The 19216-nt window shown below is 38.0% G+C and overlaps 2 protein-coding genes across 8 annotated transcripts in view; one reads left to right on the top strand and one right to left on the bottom strand.

The window, feature by feature from the left end:
* The first annotated feature begins 750 nt into the window (after positions 1 to 750).
* Positions 751 to 19216, top strand: part of LOC131313081 (casein kinase 1-like protein 10) — a 38918-nt gene continuing 20452 nt past the window's right edge. For 2 of the 7 annotated variants that reach the window (XM_058341167.1, XM_058341168.1), the window contains exons 1-15: positions 752 to 1288; positions 1400 to 1440; positions 2126 to 2195; positions 2756 to 2904; positions 2990 to 3085; positions 4151 to 4221; positions 5067 to 5128; positions 5256 to 5319; positions 5444 to 5528; positions 6117 to 6243; positions 6459 to 6532; positions 6631 to 6694; positions 15015 to 15118; positions 16311 to 16545; positions 18756 to 18955. In XM_058341167.1, coding sequence (XP_058197150.1) covers positions 1213 to 1288; positions 1400 to 1440; positions 2126 to 2195; positions 2756 to 2904; positions 2990 to 3085; positions 4151 to 4221; positions 5067 to 5128; positions 5256 to 5319; positions 5444 to 5528; positions 6117 to 6243; positions 6459 to 6532; positions 6631 to 6694; positions 15015 to 15118; positions 16311 to 16545; positions 18756 to 18955 — 1518 coding nt within the window. In that variant the 5' untranslated portion in view covers positions 752 to 1212. Of the gene's footprint in view, positions 1289 to 1399; positions 1441 to 2125; positions 2196 to 2755; positions 2905 to 2989; positions 3086 to 4150; positions 4222 to 5066; positions 5129 to 5255; positions 5320 to 5443; positions 5529 to 6116; positions 6244 to 6458; positions 6533 to 6630; positions 6695 to 7018; positions 7153 to 7712; positions 8285 to 15014; positions 15119 to 16310; positions 16546 to 18755; positions 18956 to 19216 lie in introns of those variants that run through there. The other 5 variants (XR_009196066.1, XM_058341170.1, XM_058341172.1 and 2 more) reach the window with 5 other exon arrangements.
* On the bottom strand, positions 9067 to 12843 carry LOC131313082 (vacuolar protein sorting-associated protein 2 homolog 3). The gene is made up of 11 exons (XM_058341173.1): positions 12630 to 12843; positions 12393 to 12437; positions 11707 to 11741; positions 11575 to 11625; positions 11205 to 11309; positions 11027 to 11098; positions 10711 to 10782; positions 10525 to 10605; positions 9973 to 10008; positions 9822 to 9877; positions 9067 to 9404 (listed from the first exon to the last, which is right to left on the bottom strand). The coding sequence occupies exons 1-11, from the start codon at positions 12661 to 12663 to the stop codon at positions 9353 to 9355; spliced, it is 639 nt and encodes a 212-aa protein (XP_058197156.1). The 5' UTR covers positions 12664 to 12843; the 3' UTR covers positions 9067 to 9352.

A 19216-nucleotide genomic window follows, 5' to 3' on the forward strand; every position in this document is an offset into this window, starting at 1 on the left:
TAGAAGTAAGCAAAGACAAAAGTTGAATGATTTTTTAGAAAAGCCCTAATCACCGACCAAAAAAACTAGTATCCCACGTGAACCATGGATGAGTATTTTTTTTTTCTTCGGAAATAAAATCATGGATGAGGCCGATCCGACCATTCATCTCGGCAATCGACGGTTCGGATTTCAGGATTAAGATCGGAGCAATAGACGATTCAGAATTTTATGCGCTCGAATGAGATTTGAACCGTCCGTGCCAAAATGAACGGTCGGATCGACCGCTCGGCATTGTAGCCCTTTTAATTTGTCTCCAGAGGACTGAGGAAGATACTTATGAATTTTTTTTTTTAAATAACACAATTTTTATATAAATTCAAAGACTATGAAAATAGAATGAGTAAAAAAACTTTCAAAGACAAATAAAAAATAGGGCTCATTTATTTATTTATTTTTATTTTTTTAGAAACGTCACTCTTTTCAGAAATTAGTAACAATATGTGAATCTAAATAGCGGATAAATAAAAAAAAAGTGAATCTAAACGCGTTATATATCACATGCGCCTAATTGCATACGCGTAGAGAGAGAAATTAGAGGGGGAAAAAAGGTTAGGCCGCGGCAGAGAGAGAGAGAGAGAGAGAGAGAGAGAGAGAGAGAGAAGGTGCCGCTTAACCCCTCATAATTTAACCCCCCCCAAAAACAGGAATTAAAATCACAAAAAAAAACACCAAAAAGAAATCAAATCGCCACCTGCTCTCCCCTTAACCATTATACTTGCGCACCTCGTTTTCCTTTACTTTTCCAATCAATCCTCTCTCTCTCTCTCTCTCTCTCTCCTCACGCCTTTTTTACTTTCCCTTTTTCACCCAAACATAATCGTCTTTTTCACTCTGATCTCTCTCAGATATCCGCTTGTTTGTCCCCCCCTAAATCCGTCATTATTTGTTTTTATTTTTATGTATAATATATATATTCAAGTATCCGTGCATGTATATTCTGCAGAATCATTTCCTTCGATGATTGATGTCCGCCCATATTCTTTTGGATTAGGTTTCCATTCCAAAAATTTAGGGCTTGCGTAACTTCTTCGATCGTTGTCGGTGTTCTATCGCTTTGTGTTTAATGGGCTTTTTCGATCCGCTGGAGTGTTAATTTGGCAAATTTTGATAGATTTTTTTGGGGGTTTTTGAATTGTTTGGTAAAAAGAATAAACAAGCTTTGATTAGATAATGGATCATGTTATTGGTGGAAAGTTTAAGCTGGGGAGGAAGATTGGCAGTGGGTCTTTTGGAGAGCTTTATTTAGGTAAAATGCTGCCCTAGCCTTGTGTTTCATAGTAACTTCTAATCTTCTTTAGTTTTGAATTGTTTTCTGATTTCTTTGTGGGGTATAATGTCATTTGCTTCAATTGTGTAGGTGTTAATGTACAAACTGGAGAGGAAGTGGCTATCAAGCTGGTATTCTGCTCTCTCTCTCTGTATTGATTAATTGGTTGTAAATGTTTTGCAGTTTTTGTTTGCATTGGATGTTTCTTGAGTTGTGTTAGTAAATTCTGCAATTTGCATGGCTCTGAGTATGTTCTTATCATAGACTCTTTAAAGTTGGCTCATGCGACTGATAGGATACTGAAACTTGCTTATGTTTGTTTTTCTCTTTGACTACATGCATGTGTAATTCTGCCTATGATGTGAAAAGCTCTTGAAGAAAAATGATATTGTTGACATTACTTGGTTTAAGCTTTTACCTCGATTCCATTCGCAAATTGATGCTTTTTTTGTTAATCACATTGATCTTTTAAACTTTGTAAATTGTTGGCTTTGCGACTTGGGTTTGATTTAGATCCTTGGTTGCTTGAGGAGTTCTTCTGTTGTGAACCTTTAGTACCTGGAAAACTAAATCATAGAACACTTTCTTCGTTTGAGTTTGGGATGAGGAAGTAGCAAAGACTCTTTAAGTTGTGAATGAGCTCCCATATGAGTTGGAGTGAAGCCTTGCACCACTGGCCTACTTTGGATATCATTGCATCGTTCTCTGCTCACTACGTTCTAAACTAGTTTCCCTTATCAAGTGTTGTATCGGTGACTTTTTTGAACTTTATATAGTGGTTCTCAACCTTATTTAGTTCTACGGTTTCTATTCCAGGAATCTGTCAAGACGAAGCATCCTCAACTTCATTATGAGTCCAAAATTTATACAATTCTCGTAGGAGGAAGTAACTCTCTCTCTCTCTCTCTCTCTCTCTCTCTCTCTCTCTCTCTCTCTCTCTCTCTCTCTCTGTGGACCATGTATTACTTGATGTTGGCACAATATCTAATTAATTTTCCTAGGAGGGGCTATTTTGAAGTTACAAAACAAAGGAAAAAACATTGGGTTCGATGGGTAGTAATTGTTTCATTTATCTTGATATCTTGGAAAACACAGTGAATCACCTTTGTAGATGTCTAGCGAGTGGATGGAAGCTATGTAGCTAAACATATTTTGCTTTTGCTTTTTGCAATTTCTTTTTTCGTTTAAGCTGATTTGTGAGCTGCATTCTGAAATTGTCATACGCATCTCTAATTCTTGGTAATGTTCACATCAGAGTGAGCTGAGCGCAATTGATTGGGTCTCAACTCTCAAGGCTTGGTTCTAATCAGAGTGACTTTAGGACTAAATCTGCTTTGGTCTTAACATTTTTCTTGTTGAATTCCTCCTCTCCTTGCTTAACTCCATGATTTAATTTTCTTTTTCGCCTGCCTATTTTCTCAGAGTTCTGACCTTTTTTCTATGTAGCGGGAATTACCAACCTCAAATGGTTTGGGGTAGAGGGTGAGTACAATGTCATGGTCATTGATCTTCTAGGGCCAAGCTTGGAAGACCTCTTCAACTACTGCAACAGGAAGTTCACATTGAAAACAGTATTAATGCTTGCAGATCAATTGGTAATTACATGCAGCAAATATGTCAACAAACGTGTATTGAACTGCCAAGTCACTCTAATAATTCACTTGTTTGGTACGGCTTTAGATTAACAGAGTGGAATACGTGCATTCAAGAGGTTTCCTTCACCGTGACATAAAGCCTGACAACTTTTTAATGGGCCTAGGGCGCAAAGCAAATCAGGTAAATTCGTGATGTATAATTTGTGCTTTTGCAATCTGTGGGACATGTCCTGCTCGGTATTTGCAGTTACTCCTTTTCTTTGTTCCATTTTTTTTGGCAATATGTACTATCTGATCCTAGAATGCAGTGGTTAATATGCAATAACACTAGTTACTTGTCAGTTGTGAGACACCTTCTGGCTTCTAATTGTAGACCGAATGCACAATCAGAACCCTGGTGTTTAGTAACCCCTTATTTTGTTTCCATGAGTAATGGCTATTAGTTTTGCCTTCACTTTTTCATAGAAGATAACTTACTGCGGTACAAAATCATCATATTATCACAAAAGAAGACTTAGACTTGTAACTTTCTTAAAAGTCACTAGATCTATAATGGATTAGAATAAAACCACAAACACTACATAAGCTTAAAGAGGTAACCTTTTCTCAAACAAATAACAAAAGGGAAGGGGAGACTCATTTGGAATTAACCTTTGGGCTACTCCAGAGAAGAAGCTTCTCCTCTGCCTGACAAGTTCGTAGATGAACTGTATAGTGGATTTGAGAGAGATGCATTCAAAGTGGATGCATCACAATCACAATAATCTTGAGTTTGCTACCAAGTCTGAGACACTGAGGAAGTGGGGATTCATGTATAGTTGGTCTTGTGTGGAATATACTGAATTGTAGTCTATAATAGTTTGCAGTTGTATATGATATAGAGCATGTGTGCGATATTCTTTAGGGGTATTATGGTCATTCCAATTCCATACTCCCTCCATCCCGAATTGTTACACTTTCATGCTTTTTGTTGTCTCATATAATTTGTCTATTTTGAATATTCAAAAGCAAAATATGGTAAACTTCCCATTTTACCCTTTTCTTTTGGGCCCAAAATTTCAAATTCAAATCTTCAAGTAGTCAAAGTACACTGGAAGGGTAAGATTGGACAGGTGTTTGCACAATACAATAATATTCCTTAAAAGTTAGAACTCCCAAAAGTGTGTAACATTTTGGGACGGAGGTAGTGTATAGCAACAGTCTGCTGTTATCCTTACTTAACAATTCCACCACTTCTTTATTGCAGGTATATGTCATTGACTTTGGCCTCGCAAAAAAGTACAGGGATCTTCAGACTCATAAGCACATACCTTACAGGTGAAGAATCCATATAGTCTCACAGTTGATGATTTGATGTATTTTCTATCCTTTGAGACTATTCCAACATGTTGAATTTTAAGCAGTATCACTTTTCAGATTTTTTATCATGCTAAAGCTGGCTTGGTTAGCACCCTTGCATCACTGCAGATAGGAGCATATACATGCAAAGTGCATGTTTGCAGCTTCAAAGAGTTTCTTATTGCACTTTTAGGTATTTTGGGAGGGCAAGGCCGTCCCCTTAGCTGGGGAAACAATGTTGTACATAGTTCTGCATCCCATTCTACACTCACACTTAATAACTTACAGGGACCCATTGAGAGGGTTGGTTAGTACTTAGAGATGGTATGACTGATTAGCCATCTTGTTTGGCATCAGTTCGACACAGATATACTCTGTTGTGTGTAGTTAGAGATCCAGTAAGATATGTTTTCACTCTCATTATTGCTGTAAGATTTCCTCATGGTGAAAAAGCTCCCCTTGGAAGGATTTTCTTATCCTTTTGTTTCAACCTTTTCGTTGTAAAGGGGAATTTTGTGTCCTTTTTTTTTCTTCGTTTTATTGTGTTTCCCATTACAAGCTTGCTTGTATGATGTAATTGATCTCAACTTCAATCAAAGCAACAAGGGGTTACAATGTTCACATCATGCAGTCAGCTATGCAAGTCCTCTTTCCCAATAATTTGCTAGAGATTAATTGGTTTTCCATATCCTTGACCAACTTTGTTTTGCACATTTTTTTTTCTGCATTTGTTTTTTTCCTCTCTTTTTATTCTGAGTTGTACCTTTGTGTAGTTTTTGAGCTTATTTTTTTGGTTTATTTACCACAAGTTCTGTTCTTTGCAGAGAAAATAAAAATCTCACAGGCACAGCTCGCTATGCTAGTGTTAACACACACCTTGGAGTGGGTGAGTGGTTTACTGTCTCATTCTGTGCTACTGCTACCAATTAACATTAGGAGATACTAGATAGGTTGTCACAACTTTAGATACATACATGTATGTTTCATCTAATTGTCCTTAACTTTGCTGGCAGAACAAAGCAGAAGGGATGATCTGGAATCTCTTGGTTACGTGCTTATGTATTTCCTAAGAGGAAGGTTGAACTTATACTGGAGCTATCTCTATATGATTTTTCTTGGGGCGTTGTCTTGTTGAATCTTTAGAATAGCTTTGTTTCATTGCTTTGCCCTAAATTTGTTGCATATGGTTCCTTTGCGCCAGTCTTCCTTGGCAAGGGCTGAAAGCCGGAACAAAAAAGCAGAAATATGACAAGATCAGTGAAAAGAAGATGTTAACACCGATAGAGGTACTGCGTCTATCAAATGTAAATTTTGAATTCTTAAGTTTAGGGATAAGTTAAACTCGTTTTCAGAAATAAGTGTTGCTTATCAGTTTTGATTGAATGCTAGAGATGTCAAAATTGACGCTCTGACCCAAGACAGTTTCCTAGCTAAATAATTGTTTTTTTTTTTTTTTTGCTCGGCAATAGCTAAATAATTGTTGACGAGCCCAAATATGCTCTGTGCCCATTTAGGGATGGATCGGGCTTCATGCCCATTTTAACATCTTGGCAGGTCCTAGACACACTTGAGAGTCAAGTTTGTGAGTTATGAACATGGGTTATTAATCAAAATTGAAATAGTTTGAGTATGAAAGCGTTGCTGGACAGATAGGCTGCCATAGTAATTTAATCTTGCTCTCATCTTACAAATGATTAATGACATTGCTCAATCCAGGTTGAACTAAGTTTAGTTACTCTGCCGGGCTGGTCCTACCTTGGCCTGTGTTTGGGCTTGTAGAACACCCTGATTCAGTGATTGGATGGAATTGTTGGACATGTTGCTTTACTTATATTTGCCGGATGACATTTTGCTTGATCACTTGTGTTCAATAGGTACTTTGTAAATCATATCCATCGGAGTTCATATCATATTTTCACTATTGCCGATCGTTACGATTTGAAGACAAACCAGATTACTCGTATTTGAAGAGGCTTTTCCGCGACTTATTTATTCGAGAAGGTAAGTAAGAACTGAAAATGTTATAGCCTATGGATGTGTTTATGATTTGCGAATAAGAACTGAAAATGTAATAGCCTATGGATGTGTTTATGATTTGCTTTCAATTCTTCTTTCACCCCCCCTGTTACCCGCCAAGTCTCGATGAGCATCTAAAGCTTCTAGATCTAGTGTATATTATAGACTTGTTTTTCATTTTGGTCTTGCTACTGCTGCAGGTTATCAGTTCGATTATGTGTTCGATTGGACCATCTTGAAGTATCCTCAGATTGGTGCCAGTTCTAGAGGACGGGTAAGTGCTTGTAAATGTGATGGATGGAGTACTTTTCTTGCCATGATGGTACTTAATTTTTTTGGGGGGGTTAAGTAATGGTACTTAATTCCATGTAGATTCCCAGCGGGAGTGGAGGCCTAAATCCTGGACCATCTGCCGAGAGACCAGAAAGGACCTCAGGTATTCTCTCTAACCCGAACTTGAATTGGTAATGGAAATGATGATGCCAAAACTTAAATAGTGTTGCTTCCACAGCACATTCAGTGCTTTTGTAATAAAGAATGTTCAAATTGGAGTGGAGGCAACAAATCCTCTTGTGGCGTAGCACTTGCTTTGGCCCATTAACGATTGAACACATGCTGCATCTGGGATTTTAATTTTCTGGGTTGGGGGTTCACCTTATGGGAAGAGCCAAGTTCACATGCCCTACCCTAATTCCAAAGAAGACTGATAGTTCTGATGGATTGTCGTGCTTGACCTTTGTGTTTTATCTGTTTTATCCAGTAGGGCAAGAGATTAGAGAGAAATTCTCAGGTGCAGTTGAAGTATTTTCTAGAAAACATGCTTCGACTTCTGGTCGGCATGGTGACCACTCCAAAAACAGGACTTCAGAGGATGTGCCTTCATCTAAGGATGTGGTAATGTTTATTTCTTAGGGAAATTTATGCATTAAGTTTTTGTGGCTTTAATTCTTTTTTGGACCTGCCTTACCCTTTCGATCTCCAGTATGGGTGATGTTCAAAAAAAAATGTATTAGTGATTTCATTGGTTATGTTTCTGTATTAATCACTTTCATGGTTTTTTTCCCACCATCTAATCAATTTGAGATGAAGTTTGAGCCTGGCTTCATTTTCAGCACTGGTAGTTACTATTCCATCATTTTTGGCTCTCCAAACAGTTCTTGATTCTCTGTTGATTAAATTTAATGGCTGGGTGGTATGCATAATAGTTGATCGTATGACTCCTCGCTCCAGGATGTATCATGTATACTCTTGAGTCATGATGAGGAAAGTGTCTGACAGATAAAACCTTACAATTGTCCCATGCATGCGATGATTAGAATCTCGAGGTTTAGTCTGACTAATTAATCAAATCTACTCTCAGTACCAATCTTTATTTGAGTCATGCAAAGAGATGAAGCATTAAGGTTCCCTGCCTGCACTTGAGATCGTAAAATTAATACACGTGCATTTTACAGGAATTTGATTCAGACAGAGGCCGAACTTCTCGAAATGGAAGCTCCTCAAAACGGGCCATCTCTGCCAGCAGACCAACCTCCTCCACCGAACCCAGTGAAGTGCGCTCTAGCCGGCTGGCTTCGAGTGGGGGCCGTGTGTCCACCGCACAAAGAATCCAACCGGGAGTAGATCCAAAATCATCATCTTTTACACGTACCTCAATCATGAAGGGGACCCGGGACGACCCTCTTCGCAGCTTTGAGCTTCTCTCAATAAGGAAGTAAATGGGGTGGGTATTTGTCCATTAAAAAGTACCACTCTTGTGTCAAGTGGATGAAAACCACTCTATTTGTTGAGTCTATAGCAGTATCTCAATCTTGTACATGGGAAAGCATTGGCATTTTTACTGCCAATATTTGTTGTCCACTTTTTTTTCTTCTTCCCTCTTTCAGTGTGCCGCATTTTATAAGGTTGAGTTTACATGGTCGGAAATTTCTGTCATGTACGAGACTTGGTGGCTGTGATTAATACTGCTGCCGTTGATGTACCATGAAATATCCTTTTAAGTCGTAAACATGGGGATTTAATGCCAGCATCGATCTTGAGCTTCCTTTTGTTGAGCTGATGGTTCTCGAGTACAATTGAACTTTTAACATTGTAACTGAAATGAATCGTGCTATGGACTTTGGATTCGGCTCTTGCTCGTAACGCCCTTGCCGGATTCAACTCTTGCTGGTAAATAACCTCATTTGGGCGTGAATCTAGATCGTTTTGCCAAGGATTTAAAATCAAAGTACCTCCACTGTGAAATTCCACAGAATTCTCGGGGCTCCGTTTCAGAAACTTTTTTAAAAAATAAGTACTTATTTTGGAACTTCACAAAGAAAAATAAGAAAGGGTTGTTCTAGAAAACTCAAATAAGCAGCTTATTTTACATTTTCAAACTCAAAAATAACGTAAATGAAAAATAATTTTTCAATTTTTTTTGCACCGTATTAAAAATCTCAATGAGATCTATCGAATAAGATCCATATTGATAGGAAAATTATTTGCGTAAACACATGATTTTTGAGTTTAAAGTTGCCTTGACCAAAAAATAAGTACTTACTTCTTATTTTGTGGAACAAGTCTTATTATTAAACAAAAAATAAAAACTTATTCAAGTTCTGGAACGGGGCCTAATTCGATAATATTTTATCGAACCATAGTCTTGCAAAGCAAGAGAGATTTCCAGTGAGTCTTGCAAAGGAAGAGAGATTTCCAGTCATTCTCATTTCGTAGTTATGACGACTAGAAGAGTATAGCAGTTGGCAGCAACATCAAAACATCGGTTTGCACGTTCAGTATCGACAGGAGGAGGTTCACCGACACGGATGATTAACTTTATAATCATTCTTATTTTGAGCAAATACAAACTAACTTCAATATTATTTTATATAGTATATATATACAATCTTCAGATGAGCATTAATAGGCTGAGAGTTGCACATTTTCTCGAGAATAGATTCATGAAAATTTGATCGGATACAAGGATTGGGAGGACAAAAAATGTAAGCTCGGTCGGAAAAGATATGTGTCCAGTGTACAACCTTGGAACAAATTGAAGGAATGAGCCCCAATCATAAACTTCCGCAGAAAACAAGGTCCTCCAATCTTTAGCTCAAGGATTTCTAAGGGCTGCCAACCTCTTCTCCAGCTCATCAACGCTAGAACTGCAGGGAAGAGAGGATGCCGTAAAGAAAAGACAGCCAGAAACATAATTATGGCTGCGAGTCAAATAACTGATCAGAACTTGATACCAACACGTGCATCAATCTCCATTGCCAAAATTAAGTAAATTGCAAAAATTGGATAGGAATTCCCAGTATTCACACCCGCATTAAACCGCAAATATGTCACCTTCCTCTTTAAAACACGAAACGAACTCGGACCATGGATTTTCACCCAATAATATTACGATTGCTCCAAATTGCAAGTTATACAAGACAATTCCTATGATCCAGTTTCCATATGTTACTGTTGCTGTATCATGCAATGGACTCGCCAAAGTAGCAAATTTCTCTTTTCATAGTTTACGGAGAGGAAAAATGGGGAGGGGCTAAGGCATAGGGCAAAGAACAGTAATGTACCTGCTAGCACCCTCAGCTGTCTTCCCTGCAATTCTTCCTTTTGGTGCTGCTGATAACTGCTCAGACACATGTTAAACTTAAATCCACATGATACATAAAAGTAGCATCAATTGAAAAGATAAATTCAAAAAATATTCCTAGAAATGCAGACCTGTGAGGCCACATCAACTCCAATTTCATCAAGGACCTGGAAAGTGAAAAATAAATAGTTAAAGATTACAGTTTCTTTGAATTTTAACAGGGAAAAGAATAGTGCCATCAGTTCCATGTTTCAAATCCACTAGTCAATTTTTATTTTTATTTTTATTTTTTGAACAAATCCACTAGTCAATGACATCCAAAACTTAATTAACTAGACCGTGCTCAAACAAAAGTACGGGAAACATCAACACTGTCTATAGTGATGTTACGCCAAAAGTTGCTTAGAGTTAAATACGCGAAATATCAGCACCCACTATAATTACCCTTAAAAAGTCACCAGGCTTCGTTAGAAGACAGTTATTCTTCGTAGATATACACACACACACACACACACATGCATTCATTAGAATGAATGCAATCTGGGGCAGTGAGATAAATGAGCTGCTGAGAAGTCCTTATTTTACCCCCTTGATAAATATGAAACTCAAAACAAAACTATTCCAGCATCCACATCGAAAAAGTAAGTTCACACAAAATTAGGGCACTAATTTATCAAGTGCACCTGATTTGTCAGATCTTCCGTTTCCTCTTCAGCTTCATCATCATCCAAAGCATCATCAATGGCGTCTGACATCATCTCAGTCTGCAACATCGAGTGCTAAAAGTTAGATTACACAACTATGAAACTTAAGAAGTGAGCTTGATCAACATTCCATAAAACATTCAAAAACAAAATGCACAATCTTACAGTCATATCCATCTGTGCTGATTGCCTCTGGAATTCTTGCATCACCTTCGCTTGCTTTGCAGGTTCCATTTGCTGTACATAAGACAGATCCCGGACAGTAAGTATTGAACAAAACTACAAGCTTTTGTTTTTCATTCCCCATGTTCATTAACAAAATCAAAAGTCAGAAAGATACTCTGTCAGACTAATTAAATCGAGGATCCATTCTTTCAAGTTTAACACAGCTGAACAGACTCCAGTCTTATAATCGAGAAATAAATCATACATGCAATGTTAATGAATGGTAGAAGAGTTTTTTAAGGTAATACTAGCTAACCTTACTCATAGATGCCATCGCTTTGGTGGCCCCTTTTATGCCCACAGCAACTGATGATTGGGCAGATATTGCCTGCAAAGGAGATACACTTGCTAAGAGAACTTGGATAAGAGGAAAACGGCGCAATGCAAAACCGAAGGAACCTGACAAGTAAAAGACAGTGGTTATGAGATTTCACCTGGGTGTGAGTTGCTATACCTCTCATCTGAGCTCGGCTACCTTGCAGCTTGCCAATCTGTTGCCTAAGCCTGACTAGCTGGCGTGCTAAAGTTTTAGTTGCTGCCTGCACAATACAGATACAAAGAAATAACATGACAAATCTGAATAAATCAACGAGTGCAACTAACTTAGATGGTTATTTGTTATTGATATGGAAGTTATGAAACAATGGCTGCTTCAACCAGAATATATGCCAGAAAAGAAAAAAGGCTAATGGACAACAAAGAGAAACCCAGCAAGTACGAATCCCATCAATAACTGGAGCTTAGATTTCCTCTTTTTTTAAGTAAGCCCTCAAAATATTAGTGAAACATGGATACGATATGTACCTCATTTCCTGTTTTAGCAGTTCTCTTTATTTCGGCAACAAGCTTCTTTTCCTGTCTCAACAACAACTAATATTAGATAGGTCAAAAACCAAAACATACAAAAGAAGCATCATCCAGGAACTCTGAACATACTTCCAATTGCAAGGTGGTGATTTCCCTCTCAATACCTAAATCAAGACAAAAGTCCAACAAGTCATTAAGCCGAAAATAAAGTCTGCCATGCCAACAAATAAATGTGACTCTTCATGCTGAGAGCAGCAACAAGTGAACATATCTATTCAACAGTTTCTACAATCACACCACCTCAATGCCATTAAACCAAATAATGAAATTCCCCACACAGAAGTATAACTATTTTCCGAAAAAAGCCATTCAAAAACAACCTCAGGAATCCCTCGTATTCAATTATACAACTTCTATGTCCGTGACTGATCAAGTAATCAACAGAGTAGCTATGTAGGAGAGAGCAACTAGCCAACATAGAAATTAGAATCTTCACTTATACATGAAGATTTACAAGATTTACTATGAAGCACAGATTCAAAACGAGTAATCTTCACTTATACATGAAGATTTACAAGATTTACTATGAAAAACCGACTTCGAAACTAGTAAATGAAACACAAGTTCTAGCACACGAGCAATAATCATAAAATTCATTATGAAGCATCTACATAATGGAATTTCAAATCATATCAAGTTGACCAAAAAGTCAAATTTTGATGCTCATCGTTATGATTACGAAAACTGAAGAGGAACTTCGACTTCTTAGGATTCATGAAATTCAACACGACAAAAGTAAGAAGTAAGAACAATACCTCTGGTTGCATTGGACATTTCTCGCTTACTCTCACGAAGCGCCTCTACAATAGACCCCAAAAAAACAAAATTTATTGAGAATCACAACATTTTCGCCTCAAAGTCCAAACTAACCACACTAATTGATCAATTTTGAACCAAATCGAAAAACATGAGCAATTGACCGGAGATTCACATACAAAGAATCCAAATTTGATGTGAATTTGAAAACCAGAGAGCAAAATTAGGGCACAAACCTTTGGCTGTGGGCTTTTTGGCGAAGATGTTCATGGCTTCGATTCGATGGTGGCGCTGTACCGGAGACGGATGTTCCGAAAAGTCAATGCGGAATTTTGCAGAATTATATATACGTATAGATTTTTTTATTTACGGAGGGAGACAGAGCTGCCTCGAAGGTTTAAAGAAGGAGCAGCTCTATGCTTTTCATTTTCCATTTTTTCATGAATGAATGAATTACATTTACAACCTCTCAAATTAAGTATAACGAGCCCCAAAATTTCAAATTGTTACACTTGATGTCCCAATAGTTAGTCTAGTTGGTTGGTGAATTTGCCTCATGCGCAATTGACCTTGATTCTTAGGATTAGGTCGCGAGGAAGTAATTTCTAGTCCCGGCATGACAAGATCAGAAAGGAAATTAGTTGAGTTGCACGTAAGCTGACCCGGAGATCTCTAACCTTCCAAACAGAAAAAGATGAGTTGCACGTAAGCTGACCCGAATATCTAATCTTCCAAATAGAAAAAGACGTGTCGCATATTGAGATTTGAGAGAATGCATCTGTATAAGTACAAACTGAGAGAATGAAATATATTGTAGTAGTAGCAAGGGTGAAATCGGTTCGATTTGGTCTGGTTTTCGACAAATTTTACAATCAAACAGGTTCCTTCGGCTTGGACTTTAGAAAGCTCAACCAAAAAGTTAATTCTGGGTTAGTCCTAATATTGGATTCTATAGCCCACCAAGTCATATGAGATAAAAGTGCAATGCTCACTAAGTCCTGTGGGTGTGATTTTACTTGTTTACTCCACTTTAAATAGCAACTAATGAACATAATCCATTATTTTAGGGTTTCAAATGAACCCAGTCCCCCCCCCCCCTCTCTCTCTCTCTCCTTCTCTCCTCTAGTCAGCCCCGCCACCACTGGCTACTCCTCTACCGGTTTCATCCATGCCAACGCCCACTCCTTTGCGGGTCTTAGCTCCACTGCCAACTACTCCTCCTCTGGCCATTCCACCCCCGCCGCCTCCATGGATGTCGATGCCTTTGTCGTCACCTCCGTCCGCCGCCTCCATGGATGTTGATGCCTCCGCCGCCTCCGTCTGAAACTGCAATCGTTGTTTTTGCCGCGGTTCACAAAATGAATGCCCCATTTCATAATTTTAGGGTTTCAAATCTCCCCGCCCATCCCTCCACCACCGCCCCTCTCTTCAACCAGGATCACTCCGTCCGAAGCGGTGCGATGCCGTCCTTCCACCTCCGTGTGACCGCCGGCCACTCGATGGCGACCGCCTTCTCTGTCTCCACCTTTTTCAACTAACAGTGTTAATTGTAAATTTGGACATAATTTAACACTGCTAATTATAAAATTGATGCATGCACTCAAAAATCAGAGTAATTCCAAAGTCATTTTCCTTTGTTTTTTGGAGTGTCTGCATTAAATTTTGGAGTGCCAATATCATTTCTCCTGAATTTAACATTGTTAATTATAAATTTAGACAGAATTTAATACTGTTAATTGTGGCGGCGGCGGTGGTGGAGTGGTGGTATATAGGATGTATATATAGGCCAACTGTTAATTACACTGTTAATTGTGGCTTAAATTTATATAAAGATTAGCATCGTTAATTTAGAGAGGAATTAACATTGTTAATTTTAATAGAAATTAACACTGTTGATTGTGGTGGTGGTGGTGGTGGCGGCAGCGGCGTGACAGTGGTGATTGTGGCGGCGGCGTGATGGTGATGGTTTGTCGTGATGGTGGAGTGGTGGCGGCGGAAACGGCGTGGTGGTGGTGGCAACATGGTGGTGATGGCGATAGCGTGGTGGCGTGGGCAGCGGTGGTGGTGGCGACACGGTGGCAATGTGGCGGCGGCAGTGGTGGTGACGTAGTGGCAGCGGCGGCAATGGTGGGGTGGAGTGGTGGTGGTTGGATCGTCTCTCTCCAATTGTTTTTTTTTACGAGGAGTATTTTTGTCAACAAAATAATGAAAGAAAACTTACTGGGCTATAGGCTCTCTGGGCAGGACCTAGTCGGCTATACCTCACCCAGACAGGACCGGTTAGAAGTTGCTCAAAATCAAAGCCAAACCAAACAAGTTTAGTTATGGTTTATCTAATTTGGGCCAACAATAAAGTGCAACAATATTTCTACTCCCACATGTACAAAACCCTAAACATAGTTTTCCCATCTCTGCGTCGGAACTAATGCCTTCTTCCCTGATTACCAATAGTAATATTCCCTTCCTATGCAATTCTAAGTTGTCGATCATTGATGAATTTAATGATACCAAGAAACCCCACCCCTCCACCGCAAAATTTCCCAGTCGTGGTGTCTTCTGCTCACCGTGTCGAAGAATTACCTTTTCTAAATTGCGCGATGTCCGAAATTTGGTTTCTTCGCTAGGGCATGAAACGGTGGATTGGACTAAAGACTGCGACCATGATGATGATGAGGAGGAGGAGGAGGAGGAGCAGGATGAAGAAGAAGAAGAACCGACCGTTACTGTAAGTCTGATTTATTAGGCGTGTTTGCATTTTTAAATTTGATATGTACAAATTCCTATTTGGTTGCTTTTTCCCAAAATTTGCGAGTTTATTCAAGAAAAAGAAAAGTGAAAAACCCTTTTGGATTACGTATTACAATCAGTGGTTGATGTCCCGTAACCAAACAGAAAAGGTAGAAAAAAAGGCCTATTTCGTTTTTCCATGGGTAGCGTAAATTCAACTTTGTGTTAATTTTTTTTTGGTGAAGCTTTGTCAAGTTTTTTCTTTGTCATAATTACCCTCTGATTCTCTGAAGTCTGAGCTTACTATTTTCAATGGACGAGTACTCTTCCCTTCATTAATCGAAACGGATAAATATGGAAAAGTAGCAGTTGACCCAAAATGTTATTTAGAGCTGTGCACTCTGTTTAAGAATTGTTTCGTCTGGTTCTGAGTAGGCTTGCAAACAAACCGAACATTCACTGTTGTTCGAGGCTTGAGTCAGTAAAGACTCCTTCCAGTTAGATTCGTCTATTAAACGCCCTGAATATGAGTCTTTAGCCCACTTACCTGCACATGGCTCAGCCCATGATGTTGATACCATGTTATCCAGTGTCACCCGCAAATAAGAAATCACAAATAAATCTACGTGGACACTGCTTTGTCTCTTTCGTCCATGTTTTAACTTTTACTCGGTGCCACAAGGCAAAGTTGTTCATTAGTTGGTGATAGCTATCTCCATGATGTGTGATATTTACTCTCAGTTTAGGTTCTTAGAATAAAAAACTTAATGGAAACTAAAAAATCAAAAGAAAAGTACCAATTGAAGTGAGATATAAGATAATTTTTTTCGCATCAAGTAAAGTTGTCGAGGGAAAATACCATTCTTTACTGTTTTCATTTCATAGGAAGTTTATTGTTTTATTGTTTCGGTATGTTATAATTTAAATCATACCCCCATTCTATCCCGGCCCAAATTAAGGGTTTTAAGCATTCGATGAATTATAGTATGGCTGGGGATAGGGATGAAATTAATGGGAACATGGCAAAAAAACTCTCTTTTGCTTTCTCGTGAGCTCATAAGTGGAAGTGTCTAGGAAGTGAAACGGTGTCTTTTAGGCCTCACCCTAGAGATTCTTCTCACCCTTTTGTGGTATTCATGCGTGGAATACCACAAAAGTGAAGAAATGTTAGTTATGTGAAAATTTCTCAGTCATTTGCAGACGCAATTGTCAAGGTAATTAGCGTCAGAGTAGAACCAAATTATGCTTTCCCATGGGAAATGAAACAAGAAGAGGGATGCTGGAGTGGATTTATTGTAAGCGGGCGAAAAGTATGCACTAGTGCCAGCGCTGTTGATCTTCACAAGGAAGTGAAGCTTAAGACAAGCAAGTGCGATGTGTGGTACACAGCTACAGTGCTTTCTGTAGCGTTTGAGACCAATCTAGGTACGATTATCTTTTCCATCTCTATACACAGTATTTTTTAAGAAAATTTATTGGGTGACAATGTATGAAATCTAGAGCAGATATTAGTTCTCCTTTATATATAGATAATACCTTGGAAACTGAAGGAAAATCACAATGCCATAAAATGTAACTTTAAGATAGGGTTACAGATAGTAGCAACCCCACGTATGATTGCACATGCACATAAAATCATTGTGTACAATTTGAGGAAATCTTATAATGGGGTGTTCTATGATGAATTGAAATTTGACCCAAAACACTTTGTCTATCCTACTCAAATTTTATCCGGATTCATTCTTTAGTTTGCAGTCTGAAATCCAGCTGCTATAACAGCTGTGTGGGATGTGAAACCATGAATTTTTTGAACTAAGTTGATTAACAAATTAGTTTATCGTCTAGATATTCAGACTAACTGAAAAAGAAAAAAAAAACCTTATTGTTCGTGGCAAAATTATGTGCCAGATTAGAAGTCTAGAAAATGTCAAATTTCGGCGAAGAAGCTTCAGTAGGTGTTTAGCTAAGCAAAGTTATCCTCCACAGAAGAAATTTAACACGGAATTCTATTGGAGAACTAAAGGTAGTATGACCAACATTGAAAAGCTCGAGAAGTAGGGCACTAAAAGTGAATTGTGGAAATGAAATAACTTAGGAAGACACCGTCGTTGTGATGTAATAGTACAAATTGCCAAATTGAAATGGATACCGTTAACTATATTGTCTATGGTGGGGAGCAATTACTTCGCTCCTAAAGATGAAAGACGAAAAGAAATCTTTCAATAAAAATAGAAGAATAGATGAAATTGAGGACATATTACCTTCTTGTTGGAGTCAAGGCAATCATACCAGGAATCTCACTTATTTGTGAAAGATCAAGAGAGGATTTACTGTCTAGTATTCTTTGTGTATTTGTCATACTTGTTTGACCTTGCAGAATCCTTTCAAGGTCACCGATTTTAGAAATTATATCCCGTTTTGTGCTTTTGAATGGTTGGTTGGTTTCTGTCTCATCACTGGGCTTATTCTTATTGACTTGTGGTCATATGTTGGACTTTCTTACTTGGTTGATTTTCCAATTTGATGCAACTTTTATGATACAGGTATGTGGTTTCGTACTGATTGGCAAGGTCGTCAAATTGTGAATTGGATTGATCCTTTTTTGGAACTGTGATTTGTAACGATTCGTTCAACATTTCAAAAACACGTTGGGGATTAAATCTATGCATTTACATTGTGAAATTGATATATTTAAGCTTAAATCTTTTTTGCAGTTTGTTTTCTACCAGTAATTGATGATGACACTTGTACATAATAGGAACTTAAATATAATAGGAAAATACATGTATGCATATATGTATTAAAGATTCATTGTAGAAATGAAAGCTTACCCTTGAAACAATAAAATGTTGTTTTTACCAATGATCATGTAGCCTCATAGTTAAGAAACTGGCATATATGACGACAGCATATGTGGGTTGGTCTGAGGCTCTGAGCCCTGCTGTGATCGATATGATTTAAAAGATACAAGAATTAAAAAGATGGATATGTCAAAATGTGTGTTCATGTCAAAAGAATTATGAATATAGTTTTGTATGGAAATTCCAATTTTCGTACTTGCAACTTTTTCATCTTATATTCTTGCTTTTTCATTCTCCTAATTTTAAGGTCAAAGTGGTTTCATATTCGTCGAATGCAAAACAATTGTAATATTTGGATGAATCGAACCGTGAATCGTACGATTCATCACCGATTTTGTCTAAACCTTGATTCACCTATAGATTCGTATTGTTTTTCATGAATCTTGAATCCAATAACTAATCGAATCGTAAATCGTGTGATTTTTACTACTATGGGATTGGAAAATCAAGAAACGAAACGAAAAGGTAACAGAAAGATGTCTGGTGTTGGTGATTGCGATTCTCTAGCAGTGTTGCATGATCACATATCTACATTTTTGTTAGAAATACTTGCAAATTCGTCCATAGAATGACAATTTCAAGAAGATAGATGCGTACTTAGAGAACTTTTAAAACGATGGCCTTTTAGATTGGAATGTATTATGATAGATTCATCTCAGGATTCTTTCCATTAATAAGACTTTAGACCAACTTTTTAAGTATGTTAAATTATTTGGTTAACTTTCTGTTCTTTGGTAGTTCTGATGATATTTCGTGGAATGATGTTGTATGCAGCAATTTTGACAGTGAATGATGACGAGTTTTGGAAAGGCGTTAATCCAGTCGAGTTGGGGGATATGCCAGCATCTAGAGAAGAGATAACTGTTGCTGGCTATCCACGTGGGGCTGATTATGTTTCTGTGATTAAGAGCCGTGTGTCGAGAGTGGGCATGACATGTTATGTGATTTCACAGGCCAATCTTTTGGCTTTTGAGGTAGTTACAAGAAATGCTCTGTCATTTTCTCCTTCTTAGTAAGGCTTCGGGTCCTCATAGACACATTATACTACATAAGATTAATGTTGGAAATAAAATTACAAAATCGTATTATATATGGAGGCAACAATTTTTAGATTTCACCAGAAAATGAGATGTTGTAACTTCTCTCCTTCAACCAAACAATGCATGACTCAAAAGAGCAAAGAAGTTACAACATACCAATCATTACCTAAAGATATGCATGTATACCTTTGATAT

The sequence above is a fragment of the Rhododendron vialii genome, chromosome 13a (assembly GCF_030253575.1).
Source record: "Rhododendron vialii isolate Sample 1 chromosome 13a, ASM3025357v1".
Classification (NCBI taxonomy): domain Eukaryota; kingdom Viridiplantae; phylum Streptophyta; class Magnoliopsida; order Ericales; family Ericaceae; genus Rhododendron; species Rhododendron vialii.